The 15,230-nt window shown below is 36.4% G+C and overlaps 1 protein-coding gene across 5 annotated transcripts in view; it reads left to right on the forward strand.

Annotated features, from left to right (window-relative positions):
- NCOA7 (nuclear receptor coactivator 7) overlaps positions 1-15,230 on the forward strand; it is a 226,356-nt gene that overhangs the window by 165,200 nt on the left and 45,926 nt on the right. For all 5 annotated transcript variants that reach the window (XM_056818727.1, XM_056818725.1, XM_056818726.1 and 2 more), the window contains one exon: positions 10,617-10,696. In XM_056818727.1, coding sequence (XP_056674705.1) covers positions 10,617-10,696 — 80 coding nt within the window. The remainder of the gene's footprint in view (positions 1-10,616; positions 10,697-15,230) is intronic.

Below are 15,230 nucleotides of genomic sequence, written 5' to 3' on the forward strand. Positions count from 1 at the left end.
TGTGTATGTCAGAGAAATACAGAAGAAAATGCTGACCAGATTGAGAGAAGGAAGAAATCACTTCAAGATGGAGGGAACAGGAAAGAAGGAGGCCCAATATATTGAAACTAAGTATTTTCTAAAGTAATTTGTTTCTAATGATTGGTCAACTTTAAAAGAGAGGGAGGGATAGAAATAAACTAGAATGTACTTAACATTTTGTTGTTCAGTCCTGACCAACACTTCCTCACCTCATTTGAGGTTTTCTTAACAAAAATACTGGAGTGGTTTGGCATTTCCTTCTGTAGCTCATTTTAAAGATGAGGAAACTGAGGCAAGCAGGGTTAAGTGACTTTCTCAGGGTCACATAGCCAGTAAGTATCTGAGGCAAAAACCTTGAATTCAGATCTGGCCTCAGACACGATATCTATAACCCTAGGTAAGTCACTTAACCTGTCTGCCTGCCTCAGTTTCCTCTGTAAAATAAGGATACCACTTACCTCCCAGGGTTGTTCTAAGGATCAAATGAGATTATATAACACAGTGCCTGGCACATAAGAGACACTTAACAAATTCTTGTTCCCTCCCCACACCCAGCCCCTAACATTGAAAACATAAGAATCAAGAACTACAATTAAGATGGGCTTTTTAAAGACACTGAATCTTGGGCTGTCACCACTTGACCTGACTTTTGTCATGCCACTGGACTCTTGACAACTCTGGAATAGAAAGAATGAGGCTGATTACTTTACAACTTTGTTTCACTTAAATCTATTTCATCACCCAATGAAGTCATCAGTCCTCTTTGAATAAAGGATGAACATGAGTGTCAGAAGTATAACCCATCCTTATTTCCTCATGCCTGTGCTATTGCAGTAGCCTGCTAATTGGTCTCTCTGCCACAACTGTCAAATTAACTCTTTGAAAAGAACAAATCTTACAACATTAGCCCCCTCTCTGCTCAATAAACTATAGTGCTCTATCAGTTTTAGGATCAAATATAAAACTCTGATATTGGACATTCAAAACCCTTCATAACCTAGACCCTTCATACCTTTCCAGTCTTCTAACATCTTACTCTCCCCAAGAAAACTTTGCAATCCAGAGACATTTGGCCTCCTTTGCCTTTCCTCACACAGAACATTCCATCTTCTGACCATGTGCCTTTTCACTAATTGTCCCTCATCTCTGGAATTCTCTCCCTCATCTCTACCTCCTGGCTTCCCTGACTTATTTCATGTCCCATATATATTTCACCTTCTACATGAATTCTTTCCTGATCCTCCTTAATATAAGTTCCTTACTTCTGTTGATTATTTCCAAGTTGTTTACATTTTGTTTCTGCATAGTTGTTTGCATGTTATCTCCCCCATTAGACTGTGAGTTTGTGGAGACATTACAAAACATATAAAGTTGATAAACATTTTATAAGCACCTACTATGTGCCAGGCCCTGTACTTAAATGCTTAGGATACAAATGTGAAAAAAAGGTCAGTCCTTGCCCTTAGCAAGTTTTATAACCTAAAGGTGACAACATTCAAAAAGAAACTCAAAATGGATAGGAAGTTGGAGGGGAAATACTTGATTCTGGGACATAGCAGAAAAGTCAGCCAGAAAAAAACCCAAAGTGGTAGTCAGGTGAGAAATAATAAATGCTTACTGGCTGATTAACAAATATTCTTTTTTTTTTTGGTCTTGATAATGTTTAATGGTTTATATGAATTTAATTCTGTGAACTTGAAGTCTGGCAGACTGGCAGCCTGTCAATGATAATCAATAAATATTTAATTAACACCTACTATGTACTTGGCTGGAGATTCAAAGAAAGGAAAAGGCAGTCACTTTTCTCAAGGAAATGATAGTCTAATCAAGGAGAGAGTCCAAACACCACTAGGTAGGAAAGAGGCATAAAGGATAAATTGGAAGTCATCAATAGAGCCTCGTAAGAAGGGGATCAAGAAAAGGTTTCTGTAGAAGGTGTGATTTAATTGTCTTGAAATAAACCAGGGAAGTCTGGAGGAGTAAATGAGAAAGGAGAGAATTCTATTTTCAACTGGGGGGAGTCACTAAAATGCATGGAATCGACATGGAATGCCTTGTGGAAGGAATTACCAGGAGTATCCCTGGACTGAGTTCTTTTGGGAGTGGCAAGAGGTTTTGAAAGGAGTAAGATATGAAAAGCCTGGAAAAGTGGTGGATTGGGGGAGGGTTTGAAAGGCTTTGAATGTCAGAGAATTTTATATTTGATCTTGCAGATTCTCAGGAACCATTGGAATTTATTGAGAAAAAGGTGATATAGCCCAACCTACTCTTTCAAAAAATTCATACCTGAGTAGAGGATGAATTGGAATGGGGGAGAGATAGAAGGCAAGAAGATCAATGCTATTACTATTGCAATAGTCTGGGCATGTGTTAAAATGAGCCTGTCCTTAGTTGCTTATAGTATCAGAGGAGAAAATGAGGCTTATAGGAGAGATGGCATAATCAAATCCTGACTGACATTTGCCAGTTAGATCATGATGGACAAGTCATAACTTCTCAGAGCTTGTTTTATCTTCTCTAAAATGGATATAATACTTTACACTTACTCTCAGAAGAAAATAATTTAAAATTCTTTGCAAACATTAAAACACTACATTTCAGCTATTATTATAAGGCAAATTCAAATGGATTGTAAAACTAGTCATCTGTTAATATTGTTTTGCTTCACATGTTCTTAATTATTAAAAATTATTCCTTCTGATTCAGATATAATGGATAGCTCCCACTTCTTTCTTATCCTAATATAGCCAGCCCTTCAGAGAGAGGATTTGAGAGAGTAAAAGTTGGAAAGGGAGCAAAGGGTTTATCATTGATTCCTGAATTACACATGAAGTAATGTACATACCAAACCTTTCTCCCATCACCTTGGATACAAAGAATTTAGCTGCATTTCTTTATTCATGAGTATAGCAATACAATTTGGAACAACAGCTGCTCTGCTTTCTAAGCAGTTCAAAGTATGTCTTATCCAGGTTAATCCAGCAGTTAGATTTTTTTTTTTAGGATTCAGAGGGCAGTTATCCTAAAACTAAATTGTCATCTTTGAGGAAGTGGGTGGAAAATGGAGGGAGGCATTCTTTTAACTCAATAGAAAAGTGAACATCTTTACATTTAGAACTTATACAATGTGATATAATATAGAAGCCTGTTGGGACCTCAAGGTCTTCTTTTGCCATCTGACCTAAACTTTTCAATTTAATTAAATATAATAATATTTATTCAATGCCTACTGTTTGCCAGACATTGTGCTAAACCCTAGGGATACAAAGGAGAAGAAGAAAGACAGTTCCTGCCCTCAAGGATATTATAATCTAATAAAGGAAGACAATACACAAAAGGGTGCTGAAAAGTGGGGGAGGAGAAGTTCACCACCAAATGGGATAGAAGCATGTTCAATGGAGTCAAAACCAAGTAGAGCTGTTGCCAGAAAATGGAAAATTACCTGGAAAGTTTAGATCCATCCATCTATAAAAGAAGGCTTTGGAAGTTTAGTGCCCCACCCTCCAGCCCTTCAATTGGGGAGGGTTCTTTGTGACCCTGAGATTTTCTACAATACAGTAGTGAAGGTACCAATGAATGTGGTTAGTTTTTTAATACTTGAGAGAAGGTGATTTGTTTGCTGAGTGGACAATTCACAATACAAATTGTGTTTCTTTGGGAATTTTGAGTCTTGTCTCATCATTCATGGTGGATCAGAAATACTGATTTTTGAATGGGAAAGCAATTTTTCTTAAACTATAGTGAGAAGAGCTTATAGTAGTGATAGTGAACCTTTTAGAGACAGAGAACCGGGCCCCACCCCACCCCACTTCCCAGACAAAGTGGCATCTCTGCCCCACCCAGATACTGTGTTGGACCACAACATGCTGGATATTACTCCCTTTCCCCCCTTCCCCTTTACCTCACATAGAGAAGGGAGAAAGTACTCCCATTGGGCTGCTGAGTGGGGTGGGTGATGTGAGGAATGTCCTCAACCATTGTAGAGAGGGGGAAGTAAGTGGCCTGAGTGCTCCACTCCCCTCTAGCTCTGCCACCTATAAGCCACTTTACTCCCTATGCACTCCCATTAGGTTGCTGGGCCGAGGAGTGAGAAGGTATGGCGGAGAGAGGGAGGAGAGCAGTTTCACTGACTTTCTAGTAATGAACTCTGGAAATGAGGGTGGGGAGGGAAGGTGGTCATGTACCCTTAGAGAGTACTCTGTGTGTCATCTTTGGCACCCATTCCATAGGTTTGCCATCACTGACTTAGAGACTTTCTCCTTTAGAATTAAGACTTTTGAAATGTGACTTAAAAGATATGTGGGCGTCGGCTATGGGGGGTGGGAGGGAGGAAAAGAAAATGATCTATGTCTTTAACGAATAATGCTTGGAAATGATCAAATAAAATATATTAAAAAAATATTCATAGCCACACTCTTTATGGTGGCAAAAAAATTGGAAAATGAAGGGGTGTCCATCAATTGGAGAATGGCTAAACAAATTATGGTATCTGATGGTGATGGAATATTATTGTTTTGAAAGGAATTATAAACTGGAAGATTTCTATGTGAACTGGAAAGAACTCCAAGAATTGATGCAGAATGAAATGAGCAGAACCAAGAGAGCATTGTACACAAAAACTGAAACATTGTGGCACAACCAAATGTAACACACTTTTCTACTATCAGCAATGCAATGATACTGGACAACCCAGAGGAACTTATGAGAAAGAACACTATCTACATCAATAGAAAGAACTGTGAGAGTAGAAATATGTGATCCAACATGTGATTCAATGGGGATATGACTGGAGTTTGGTCATTAAAAAATCACTCTATTGCAAATATTAATAATATGGAAATGGATTTTGAACAATGATACACATATAATATAACCTAGTGGAATTGCTTGTCATCTCTAGGGGAGTGAAGAGGGAGGGGAAAATTATGAATCATGTAACCATGGAAAAATATTCTAAATAAAGAAATAAAATTGAAGATAAATAATACTAAAAAAAAAAGATATGTGGTCTGTAAAATCTTTTCTTAATCACATTCGTTTCCTATTTCTTTGTAGAGGGCTATATCAGATAATTCCTATCATATAATAAATAATTTATTTGTGGGTAATTAAAGGTAATCATAATTTATTTGCAGATTACAAGATATGTGTTATAGCCAATTATGTTAATTGACACATCTGCCTTTATTGTGTAATAGACAATAGGAAAAGACTTTCAAATGAATCATTTTTATTTTAGTTGTTTTATTATATTTTATCTGATATTATATTTATTTTATTAGTTTATTCAAACAATTTCTTCATAAGACTGTTCCTGGTTCTTCCAGTTGCTACTACTTTCTCCATCCTTTTCCCCTACTGAAAGTTTCTTTATGTACTTTATGTGTTTATTTTTATATCTATATATTTTATATATACATATAGATATATCTTGTATACTCCATTGAATATAAACTCCTTAATGACTACATTGTTTTTATATTTTTATGTCCTGTATAGTTCTTGGTACATCAAATCAAATAATTAGGTTAGGACTTAGACCTGTAATTTCATCAATATTCTACATAAAGAAACGGATTCTACCAGAGCAAGTCACTGAGAGGTTAGGTCATTTTACTCAGGGTTATTTAGCCAGTTAAACAAGATCTTCCTGACACCAGAACCAGCTTTCTATCAGCAATGTCATACAACTCAGAAATCCATGTTAATTGATTGATTGATCATGTCTGCTTGCTTACAAATGCTGTCATTCTCCTAGAAGCTTGATCTCTGATGATAGCTCTTTCCCAGCTCCTCATTCTCTATAATTATAGATTCTGAGAGAAGATTCAGCCTTGGGGGAGGAATCCCAAAATTGTCCTATGCTGTGATAAGCTTTTTATTTTTTTAAGCACAACAATAGAAACAGACTGCTTGAGGTATTTCCTGTTAGAGTGTGGTTACGTAGTATATATGACTGCAGTGTTTGATTACCAAGATTGACTTTCCAACTCTGCATATGGGAAATACCCTATCCAAATTTCTTAACAGTTTCCATGCTTGGGGGAAGGGGAGTAGTGCTGCTAGGTGGCTGAGTGGATTGAGAGCCAGAGAGGTCCTGATTTCAAATCTAGCTTCATATCTTCCTTAGCTATGTGATGTGACCTAAATCACTTAACCCTAATTGCCTTTTCCTTACCACTCTTCTCCCTCAGAACCAATATACAGTATTGATTCTAAAAGGTAAGGTAAGCATTTAAAAAAACACATCCATGTTCTCATGTGATCTATGGTTATGTTAAGTATTTTTTTCTCATTAAAAATAATTATAAACTATTCATCAGAAGAGAGTAGTTGAACTTTCTTTTTTTTTTTTTTTGCTTTAATAGAACCTACATTAATTTGCTGATTCAGGTCAGCAAATTACCTCCCTGGAACTCTTTTATAAAATAAGGCATCTGAATTAGAAAATATTTAAAGTTCCTTTCCAATCCTAAATATGTTATCTTTTTACAGCCCAAAAATCTTAATTTCTTTTTATAATTTTTTTTGAAAATCTTATTTAATTAGTCAATTTAGAACATTTTTCCTTGGTTACAAGAATCATATTCTTTCCCTCCCCTTCCCTCACCCCTTCCTATAGCCAACGCGCAATTCCACTGGGTTTCCTTGATCAAAACCTATTTCCATGTTGCTGATGTTTGCACTAGGGTGATCACTTTATATCCCCAATCATATCCCCATTGACCCTTGTGATCAAGCAATTGTTTTTCTTCTGTGTTTCTACTCTCAGTTTTTCCTCTGAATGTGAGTAATGTTCTTTCGTGTAAATCCCTGAGTTGTTCAAGATCAGATCACTGCATTTATACTAATGGAGAAGAAGTCCATTACATTCGATTGTACCACAGTGTATCTGTCTCTATGTACATTGTTCTCCTAGTTCTGCTCCTTTCACTCTGCATCAATTCCTGGAGGTCATTCCAGTTCACATGGAATTCCTCCAGTTCGTTATTCCTTTGAACACAATAGTATTTCATCACCAACATGTACCACAATTTGTTCAGCCATTCTCCAATTGGAGAGCAGTCCCTCATTTTCCAATTTTTTGCCACCAAAAGTCTTAATTTCTAAGTCACTTGTACTGTACTATAAGTCTGAGCTAAATATTTTTGATGGTCATTGTTAAGTATATTTGTTTTTATGGCTAACCGTTGCATATGGCTAGGGAGCTGCAATGCATCTTTGCAATTACTGTTGTTAAAGGGAAATTTAGAAATGTGAGATGCTCTACCGTTTTTCTTCCGTACCTAATTGTTTATTGTTTTCTTAAATCTCTCTGCCCTAAAAACTCACATTCTGTAAGGAACTTAAAAAAAGAAACTTGACCTGCTTATTTGAAACCTATATTTGTGAATGAGGGCTTTAGGGTGTCTTTAGACACCTCTCTTCCCTGTGGTGCCAGCAACAAATCTCCATTTCCCTTCCCCTCTCTTGACCCAGACCTGAGCCCTTCCATCTTTAGGTATTTAAATGTTCAGCGAAAATACTATACTGGGTACACATTCTTTATGTAGATGTAGAAAATGAAAACTAGGTGGCAACTGGGTAGCTCAGTAGATTGAGAGCCAGGCCTAAACTGTTCAAATCTGGCCTCAGACACTTCCCAGTTGTGTGACCCTGGGCAAGTCACTTCACCCCCATTGCCTAACCCTTACCACTCTTCTGCCTTGGAACCAATACACAATATTGATTCTAAGACAGGAAGGTAAGGGTTTAAAAAAAAAATTAAAACTGTCTTCAGGCTGTAAAGTTTCTGTGTATGTAGAACTGCAAGGTAAGGACCCTATATTTTTTTTAAAGAGTGGAACTGTTCTGGAAATCTCCTGGGATGGGGATTGATAACAAGTGTCCAGGAAGTTAGCCCTTAGGCTGCTGAACTATATCTGAGATGGGGAATGGAATAGGAATGGGTGTGGGGGAATAAGGAGGCATCCACCTTTCAGCCTGCAGGTCAAGCGCAGGGTCCACCTGGAATATACTCATTCACATGACCCTCAGCCCAGTTTGTTGGTGTCACCTGCCTAAGACCCACACGCGAGGTAGGGAGCTGTTAGCACTGCAGCTTAACCCTACAATTCCCCATCACTGCTCTTGGGAAAACTAGCACCATCTGGAAGCAATTGGAGCTTCTGCCCCTTGGTCACTTTCTTTGCAGTCCCATTGTCGTGGCCTAGGATTTGAATCTGGGAGTCTACTTCTTCAGCTGGCCACAGCCTTTTTCAAGGCTCCTGACTGCATTAGCCGCTAACTAGAAGATGTTTGCATTCAAGCGCTGCTATAATTTGGACCAGAGAAACAGCTTCAGCCACACTCTGGTCTCGAATAAAATTCAAGTCCAGGGACTGAAAATGAAGAGATCTGGCTTTCGTTCTTATGGATACAGTTCTGACCCCAGAGAAAGCTGCAAGTCATTACTTGAAGCCTTGAATTGGGGTTCCCATGGCAACATCACCCCAAGAAATACAAAACAGCCTCTGACCTGCATCTCCCCCAACTTGAAGTCTCTTCTAAGGTTTAAAGACTGCACGAGGAGGCCTTCCTTTTGGTTAGGTATGGGAGCAGAACATAAATTCCCACATATAAAGTGGATATTCCATCATGTTGTTGTTATTTTCATTGTTGTTACTGTTTTAAAAAGAATTGGACTGACTTTAGAAAAAATTGTTAAGTCAATAGCAAAGTAGTCAATGCTTATTCATCTTTGAAAGTGATTGTGACAAGATGATGTTACTTAACTGGGGTATTATTCATCTGTAATTTCCTGATCACATTGATCTGACTTGGGAAGTAACATTTTTTAAAATGATGCTAGCACTGGTAACATTGTTATTACTGTTATTTCCCACTATTACTGTTTTTAGCTTTCCATTAACACTAATGTAAAGTAGTTTTGTGTCTGCCACTGGCTGAAATATAGAGTATAAATTTACCTTGAAAGGGATATTAACAAGTCAGTCATTAAATAATAAACATTGAATGCCTACTGTGTATGAGGCACTTTTGCTAGTATATTTGCTAGTATATAAAATCAAGTATATTTCTTTTGAATCAATATTTGACTGACTATAGGAAAACTTTAATGAGCTATTGTCTTGGAATTTTTCTGATATGATTTAGGAGGTAGGCTTAGGACAAAAAAATGTCACAAATGGGAAGAATTAGTATTTCAGATACTGGAAATGTATGGTCAGTTGAAAGAGTACTATGAACATAAAAATCTAGGTTGATAGCACTTAAGGAAATAGCATAGAAGGACACTGATAGAGAATATCAAAAGGACTTCATTCACATCTATAGATCATTATAAGGTTCATAAGCATTTCTCCCATACTGAAACTGGAAGAAAAAATAGTTTAAAGGTCATACAATCATAGGCTTCAGAGCTGGAAAGGACCACAGAGCTATCTAGTTTAGCAGTTCTCAAACATATCTAACTCAAGATCCCTTTCCACGCTCAAAAATTATGGCCCCCAGGGTTAACTTGGTGACTCAGTAGATAGAGAACCAGATTGGAGGACTGGGAGGTTCTGGTTTCGAATGTGGCCTCATATGCTTCCTAGTTGTGTGATCACCGGTAAATCACTTAAACCCAATTGTCTAGCCCTTATTGCTCTTCTGCCTTAGAACCAATACTTAGTGTCAATTCTAAAACAGAGGATAAGGGTAAAAAAAAATTACTGCAGATTCCCCACCATCACGCCATACCAAGGGCTATTGTTTGTGTGTTTTGGCTATTAATATTTATCATGTTTTTAATTAAAAGTGTGATTATGAAAATAGTTTTGATCTTGTGAAACCCCTGAAAAAGTCTTAGGGAATCTTACTATGCTTTGAGAATCCCTGATGTAGTCTAACCCTCTCATTCTACGAACCAGAAAACAGAGGTGAGGTTAATTGACTTGTCCATGATCAGAGAACTGGCATTCAAGACTAGCTTTTCCAAACTATAGTCCTTTTTACTATCTTTATTTAGCCCAGGACTGTATGTAATCTTTAGGAGAGGTTTTGAGTTTTTTTACCTTGAAGATTTTACCTTAAAACTGCTATATTTTGCATAAGCAAAATGTTTTCTTTTTGTCAGACATAAGGAACAATTTTCTGAGATTTGTAAGGCATTGTGATTGCTTACTGAAAGAAGCTGTGGAATTTCCTTTTTGGAACTCCTCAAGCATAAGAGATTATCATCTATCTGATATTATTTAACATGAAGGTAGAGAGACTGAATTAAATGCCTTCTCAAGGTCCCCAGGGATCCTGTAATCTGAACATATCTGAATTTGTAAAAACTTGAGAAAGTATCTTAATCAAAATATTTCCTGGGGGTAGTTTGGTGACTCACTGGATTGAGAACTAGGTCTAGAGACAGTTCAAATCTGACCTCAGACATTTTCTAGCTGTGTGACCCTGGGTAAGTCACTTAACCCCCATTGCCTAACACTTACTGCTCTTCTGCCTTAGAACCAATACACAGTACTGATTCTAAGACAGAAAATAAGAATGATTTTTTTTAAAGATATTTCCTTATTTTTGTTCATTTAAATATATTTTTCCTTTAGATGACAACCAGAACAAAGCCAATGAGAAGAAAGAGAAGAAGATGGTGGTTCAAAAGCCCCAAGGCACTATGGAATATACAGTAAGTATACATGGGATAATCATAAGGATTCATACAATTTAGGATAATAAAATTTTAATTTTGTCACAGGTCTCATCCATATTACTGCTACTACTACTACCACCTAGTTAGCTGTAGCATTTATATGGCACTATAAGGTTTGTAAAGCACTACAAATATCTCATTTTCTCTTCACAAGAACTTGTTAATATATCCCATTTTTGCCAATGAAGAAGCCAAAGCAGTCAAAAGTTAAATAACTTGTCCAGGTCACAAAACTAGTAACCATCTGAGACTGGATTTTAACTCAGATTTTCCTGACTCTAGGTCCATTGCTCTCTCCACCAAACCACTTAGCTGCTTTATTACCAAGCATATGTTAGCTTTTGAAGAAAATTTTTGGTATTTAAAAAAATACTTAATAATGATTATATCTTTCTACAAGTCTTAAAGTGCCTAGCCATAGTGTCAGTCCAATAATTACAAAAGGAATAGAAATCCATTTATATTTGAAAAAATTGAATTTGAGCCTCTCTGACTATCCTTAAACATCTTTTACAACATTGTCTCAGAATTCTTCCTTATTGAAAGTGATACTAGTACTTCTCTTTTTGTAAAAAACCCTAACCTTGGGGGCATCTGGATGGCTCAGTGGATGGAGAGCCAGGCCTAGAGATGAGAGGTCCTGGGTTCAAATCTGGCCTCAGACATTTCCCAGATGTGTGACTCTGGGCAAGTCACTTAACCCCCATTGCCTAGCCCTTACCACTCTTCTGCCTTGAAACCAATACACAGTATTGACCCCAAGGTAGAAGGTAAGGGTTTACATTAAAAAAAAAAAACCCTAACCTTTCTTAGAATAAATACTAAGTATCAGTTCCAAAGCAGAAAAACTATTAGGACTGGGCAATTGGGATTAAATTATTTGCCCAGGATCACAAAGTTAGGAAGTATCTGAGGCTAGATTTGAACATAGGACCTCCTGGCTCCAGGCCTGCCACTCTATGCATTGTACTACCTACCTGCCCTAATACAAATACTTCTAAAGCTCATTTCTGCCTAACAGAATATTGGACAGTAGCCATAGGTGATATATATTGGACCATTTATAAGAGGTCCATTAAGAGGCAAGAGCATTGGACTTGGAATTAGAGCTTCAAGGTTCATTATCTATCTTACTACTTATTTACTACTAATGGGACTTTGGTCAGCATTTTCCACCTATCTGGCCCCCATCTCCTTCCTCTGTTAAAGTGAAGAAGATAGGCTAATGATCTCCAAGTTCCCATCTTGTTCTAGATCTGATGCAATATTCAATTTTTAAATATAAATAGATGATCAGTAATAATAACATTAATGTTCACATTATGCTTCAAGGCTTACACAGAATTTTATATACATCATTTCATTTGATCCTCAAAAGAACCCTGAAAGTTGGGTACTTAAGTTTTACTGGCCCTATTTTCATAGATGAAGACTTGAAGCTCAGAAAAGGAAGTGATTTTTCCTATAGTGATAGAGCCAGTAATCAAACTCAGTACCTCAGACTCCAAATGTGAAACTTTTCCCACTATATTACATTGCCTCCTATAAATTAATAGTACAGATGTTTCCAATTATTTAATTAAAATCTAAAATGAAGCTTGCCTCTTGAACTTAGCTTAAAGATTAATTTCTTTTATATGTAGAATATTAGAAATGACAGATGACCTACTTTACTTTGGATATCAAGTTAACAATTACCAGGTTATAGCCATCCTTATTGAATAGAAGGTTAATAATATGAAATTGCTTCCTTTCTGCCAATATCCTCCCCAGAGCATTTCATACCTCCTATCACCGTGTAATTTTATTTGTATAAATATGGAAAATTCTCCAGATGCTAGAGTGCCCTTAGGATCTTAGGTCTGATTATAGTTATTAATACATTTTAATTATTTTTAATAACAGAAAGTTTGTAGAACCCATGAGACTCAAATTGCTCTGTACCAGTTAGCCCAGTTTATTTGAGTTCTGTTCTATAAACCTATTACAAGTAGGAATCATTTCCTTCATTATACCTGCCATCTTCAGCACCTGGCACACAGTAGACACTAAATATTTTGTTGGTTGATGGATTGGACATTTAACTTCTCCCCCCTAAAATTTTTGCCTCAGTTTCCAAAAATGGCAAACCACCTTATAATTGTGTCTTTATGGGTCACAAAATGGAATTGGTCTGATGTTTTCAAAAGAATGGAACAACTTAAACCACCAGTGGCAAGGAGTACAGGAATCTCATGTTGTCCTTTATTTTGAAAAACTTTTAAAAATTATGATCATTTAATAGCCAAGGAACATATAATTTGAACTTTTAAATTATGTAGAACACTTCATATAGCAGACACTCTATATTTTTTGCTTTTTCTTTTATTTCTTTATTATACTTTTATTTCTTTTTTATTTTATTTCTTTATTTTATTTATTTTTATGAACTTTTTTATTTTTAAAATTTTCTTTTTAAATTTAATTTAATTTCTTTATTATGAACTTAAAACACCAAAAAAGGTCATTTTTATATACATAGCAGAACACAAAAAGAGGAAGCCATATGAAATTATAAATCTTTATTGTAGACCTCTTTGCTTTTTTAACAAATGTATACAATTCTACACATTTCTTTGAATATGAAAAACCAAGGAATTAAGAAAAAAATTGTGACAAGCATAGTCAAGCCAAACAAATTCACATAACAGCAAAATCCAAAAATGTATATATCTGATTCTCACGTCCATCATATATTTGTTATGGGTTAGGTAACATTTTCATCATACCTCCTCAGAAGACATGATTAGTCATTGCATTGATTAGAGTTCTTAAGTCTTTCCACTTTCCTTTTCTGTATAAAGTTGTCCTTTCTACTGACTTTACTTGCTCTCAGATCATATTATGCAGAATTCTCTAAATTCATAATAAAGAAATGGAAAGACAAATATAGAGTGCCTCTTATGTGAGTTGCTGTGCACAGTTTAAAAGTTCAAATTATATGGTCCTTACTTAATAATCAATTACAATTTAAAAGTCTTTCAAAATAAAGGACAACCTGAGATCCCTGGATTCTCTGTCACTAGTGGGTTTAAGTTGTTCCATTCATCTGAAAACATTCCTAAATAGGTCCCCTTTTGTGATCAATAAGGATACATTTATAAGATGGTTTGCCATTCTTAAGATACAGCCTTGGTACAGAGGCAGAATTTGGTGGTGAGGAGGGCAATGTACAAAGCTAAATGTAGAAGAAACCTCTAGTTTATCATTGGATTTCTTAATCATGTCATGCAAACTTCAGGGCTTCATTGGAGGAACTACATGGGAACTGAGTGGTCCACCTCACATCCAGGCAATCATCTTGATAAGAAGTCCTCTCCATATATTTGTTTTATGGTCTTTCTTCAAGAGATCAAATGCCATCACTAGTTTTATTCAATAATGATCGAGGAAAAAGGTTCAGTCATTCATGACTATTTACTAGGTCAATGTTAATAAAAATTAATTAATGCATTAGAACAATCTGGATTTTTCTCATGAGGGTGGATTGCCACCAAAGTTGTTCTTATGTTTTGTATTTCTGCCTCTTCTCTCCATCAATCTGGATACTTTTTTTTCTCCTCTACTCTTTTGATTTTTTTTTCAGGTGAATACAAGTCTTCCCGTAAGAAAATTTTACAGAATCTCAAAGTAGTAATAGTCCTTAGAATTGGGCTCATACCTAAAGAGGAATATCCTCCAACAACATCCCTAACAGTTTTACAAGAATTTCATGTCCTCATCTGAAGATGTAAATTGGTTTGTTCCAGTACCAGCCCAGCTTTAGAAGCCAGTCTATTCTTTAAAAAATTAGAACAAGGGGGCTGCTGGGTGGCTCAGTGGATTCAGAGCCAGGCCTAGAGACAGGAGGTCCTAGGTTCAAATGTGGCCTCAGACACTTCCTAGCTGTGTGACCCTGGGCAAGTCACTTAACCCCCATTGCCTAACCCTTACCACTCTTTTGCCTTAGAACCAATACCCAGTATTGACTCCAAGACAGAAGATAAGGGTTTAAAAAAATCATTAGAACAAGCATGCTGCCAATATACTCTCCACCCTCTCAAGACCTTGTCATCTACCCTTTAGGACTACCAAATCCTTATATTAACTTTGCATCTGAACCCTCATATCTCCGTTGTTTCCACCATTAGAGGGGCAGCTGGGTAGCACAGTGAACTAAGAGCCAGATTTAGAGACAGGAGGTTGGTTGAGCTATGTGACCCTGGATAAGTCACTTAAATCCCATGGCCTAGCCCTTGCCTCTTTTCTGCCTTGGAACCAATAGGAAGTATTGATTGCAAGGTGAAAGGTAAGGGTTTTGTTTGTCTTTTTTTTAATTAAAAACTAACTAAATAAATAAAAATTAGAACAAGTGAATTTTCTTATGATTAGATATGTATGCATTTTTGGAAAGGTATAGTTTTTCCTTTTTAGCATACCCTTCCCAGTCATCTAAGAAGTAATAAACAACCAAATCCTTAGTTTTAAGAGG

This window comes from Monodelphis domestica, chromosome 2 (assembly GCF_027887165.1).
Source record: "Monodelphis domestica isolate mMonDom1 chromosome 2, mMonDom1.pri, whole genome shotgun sequence".
NCBI classification, from domain to species: domain Eukaryota; kingdom Metazoa; phylum Chordata; class Mammalia; order Didelphimorphia; family Didelphidae; genus Monodelphis; species Monodelphis domestica.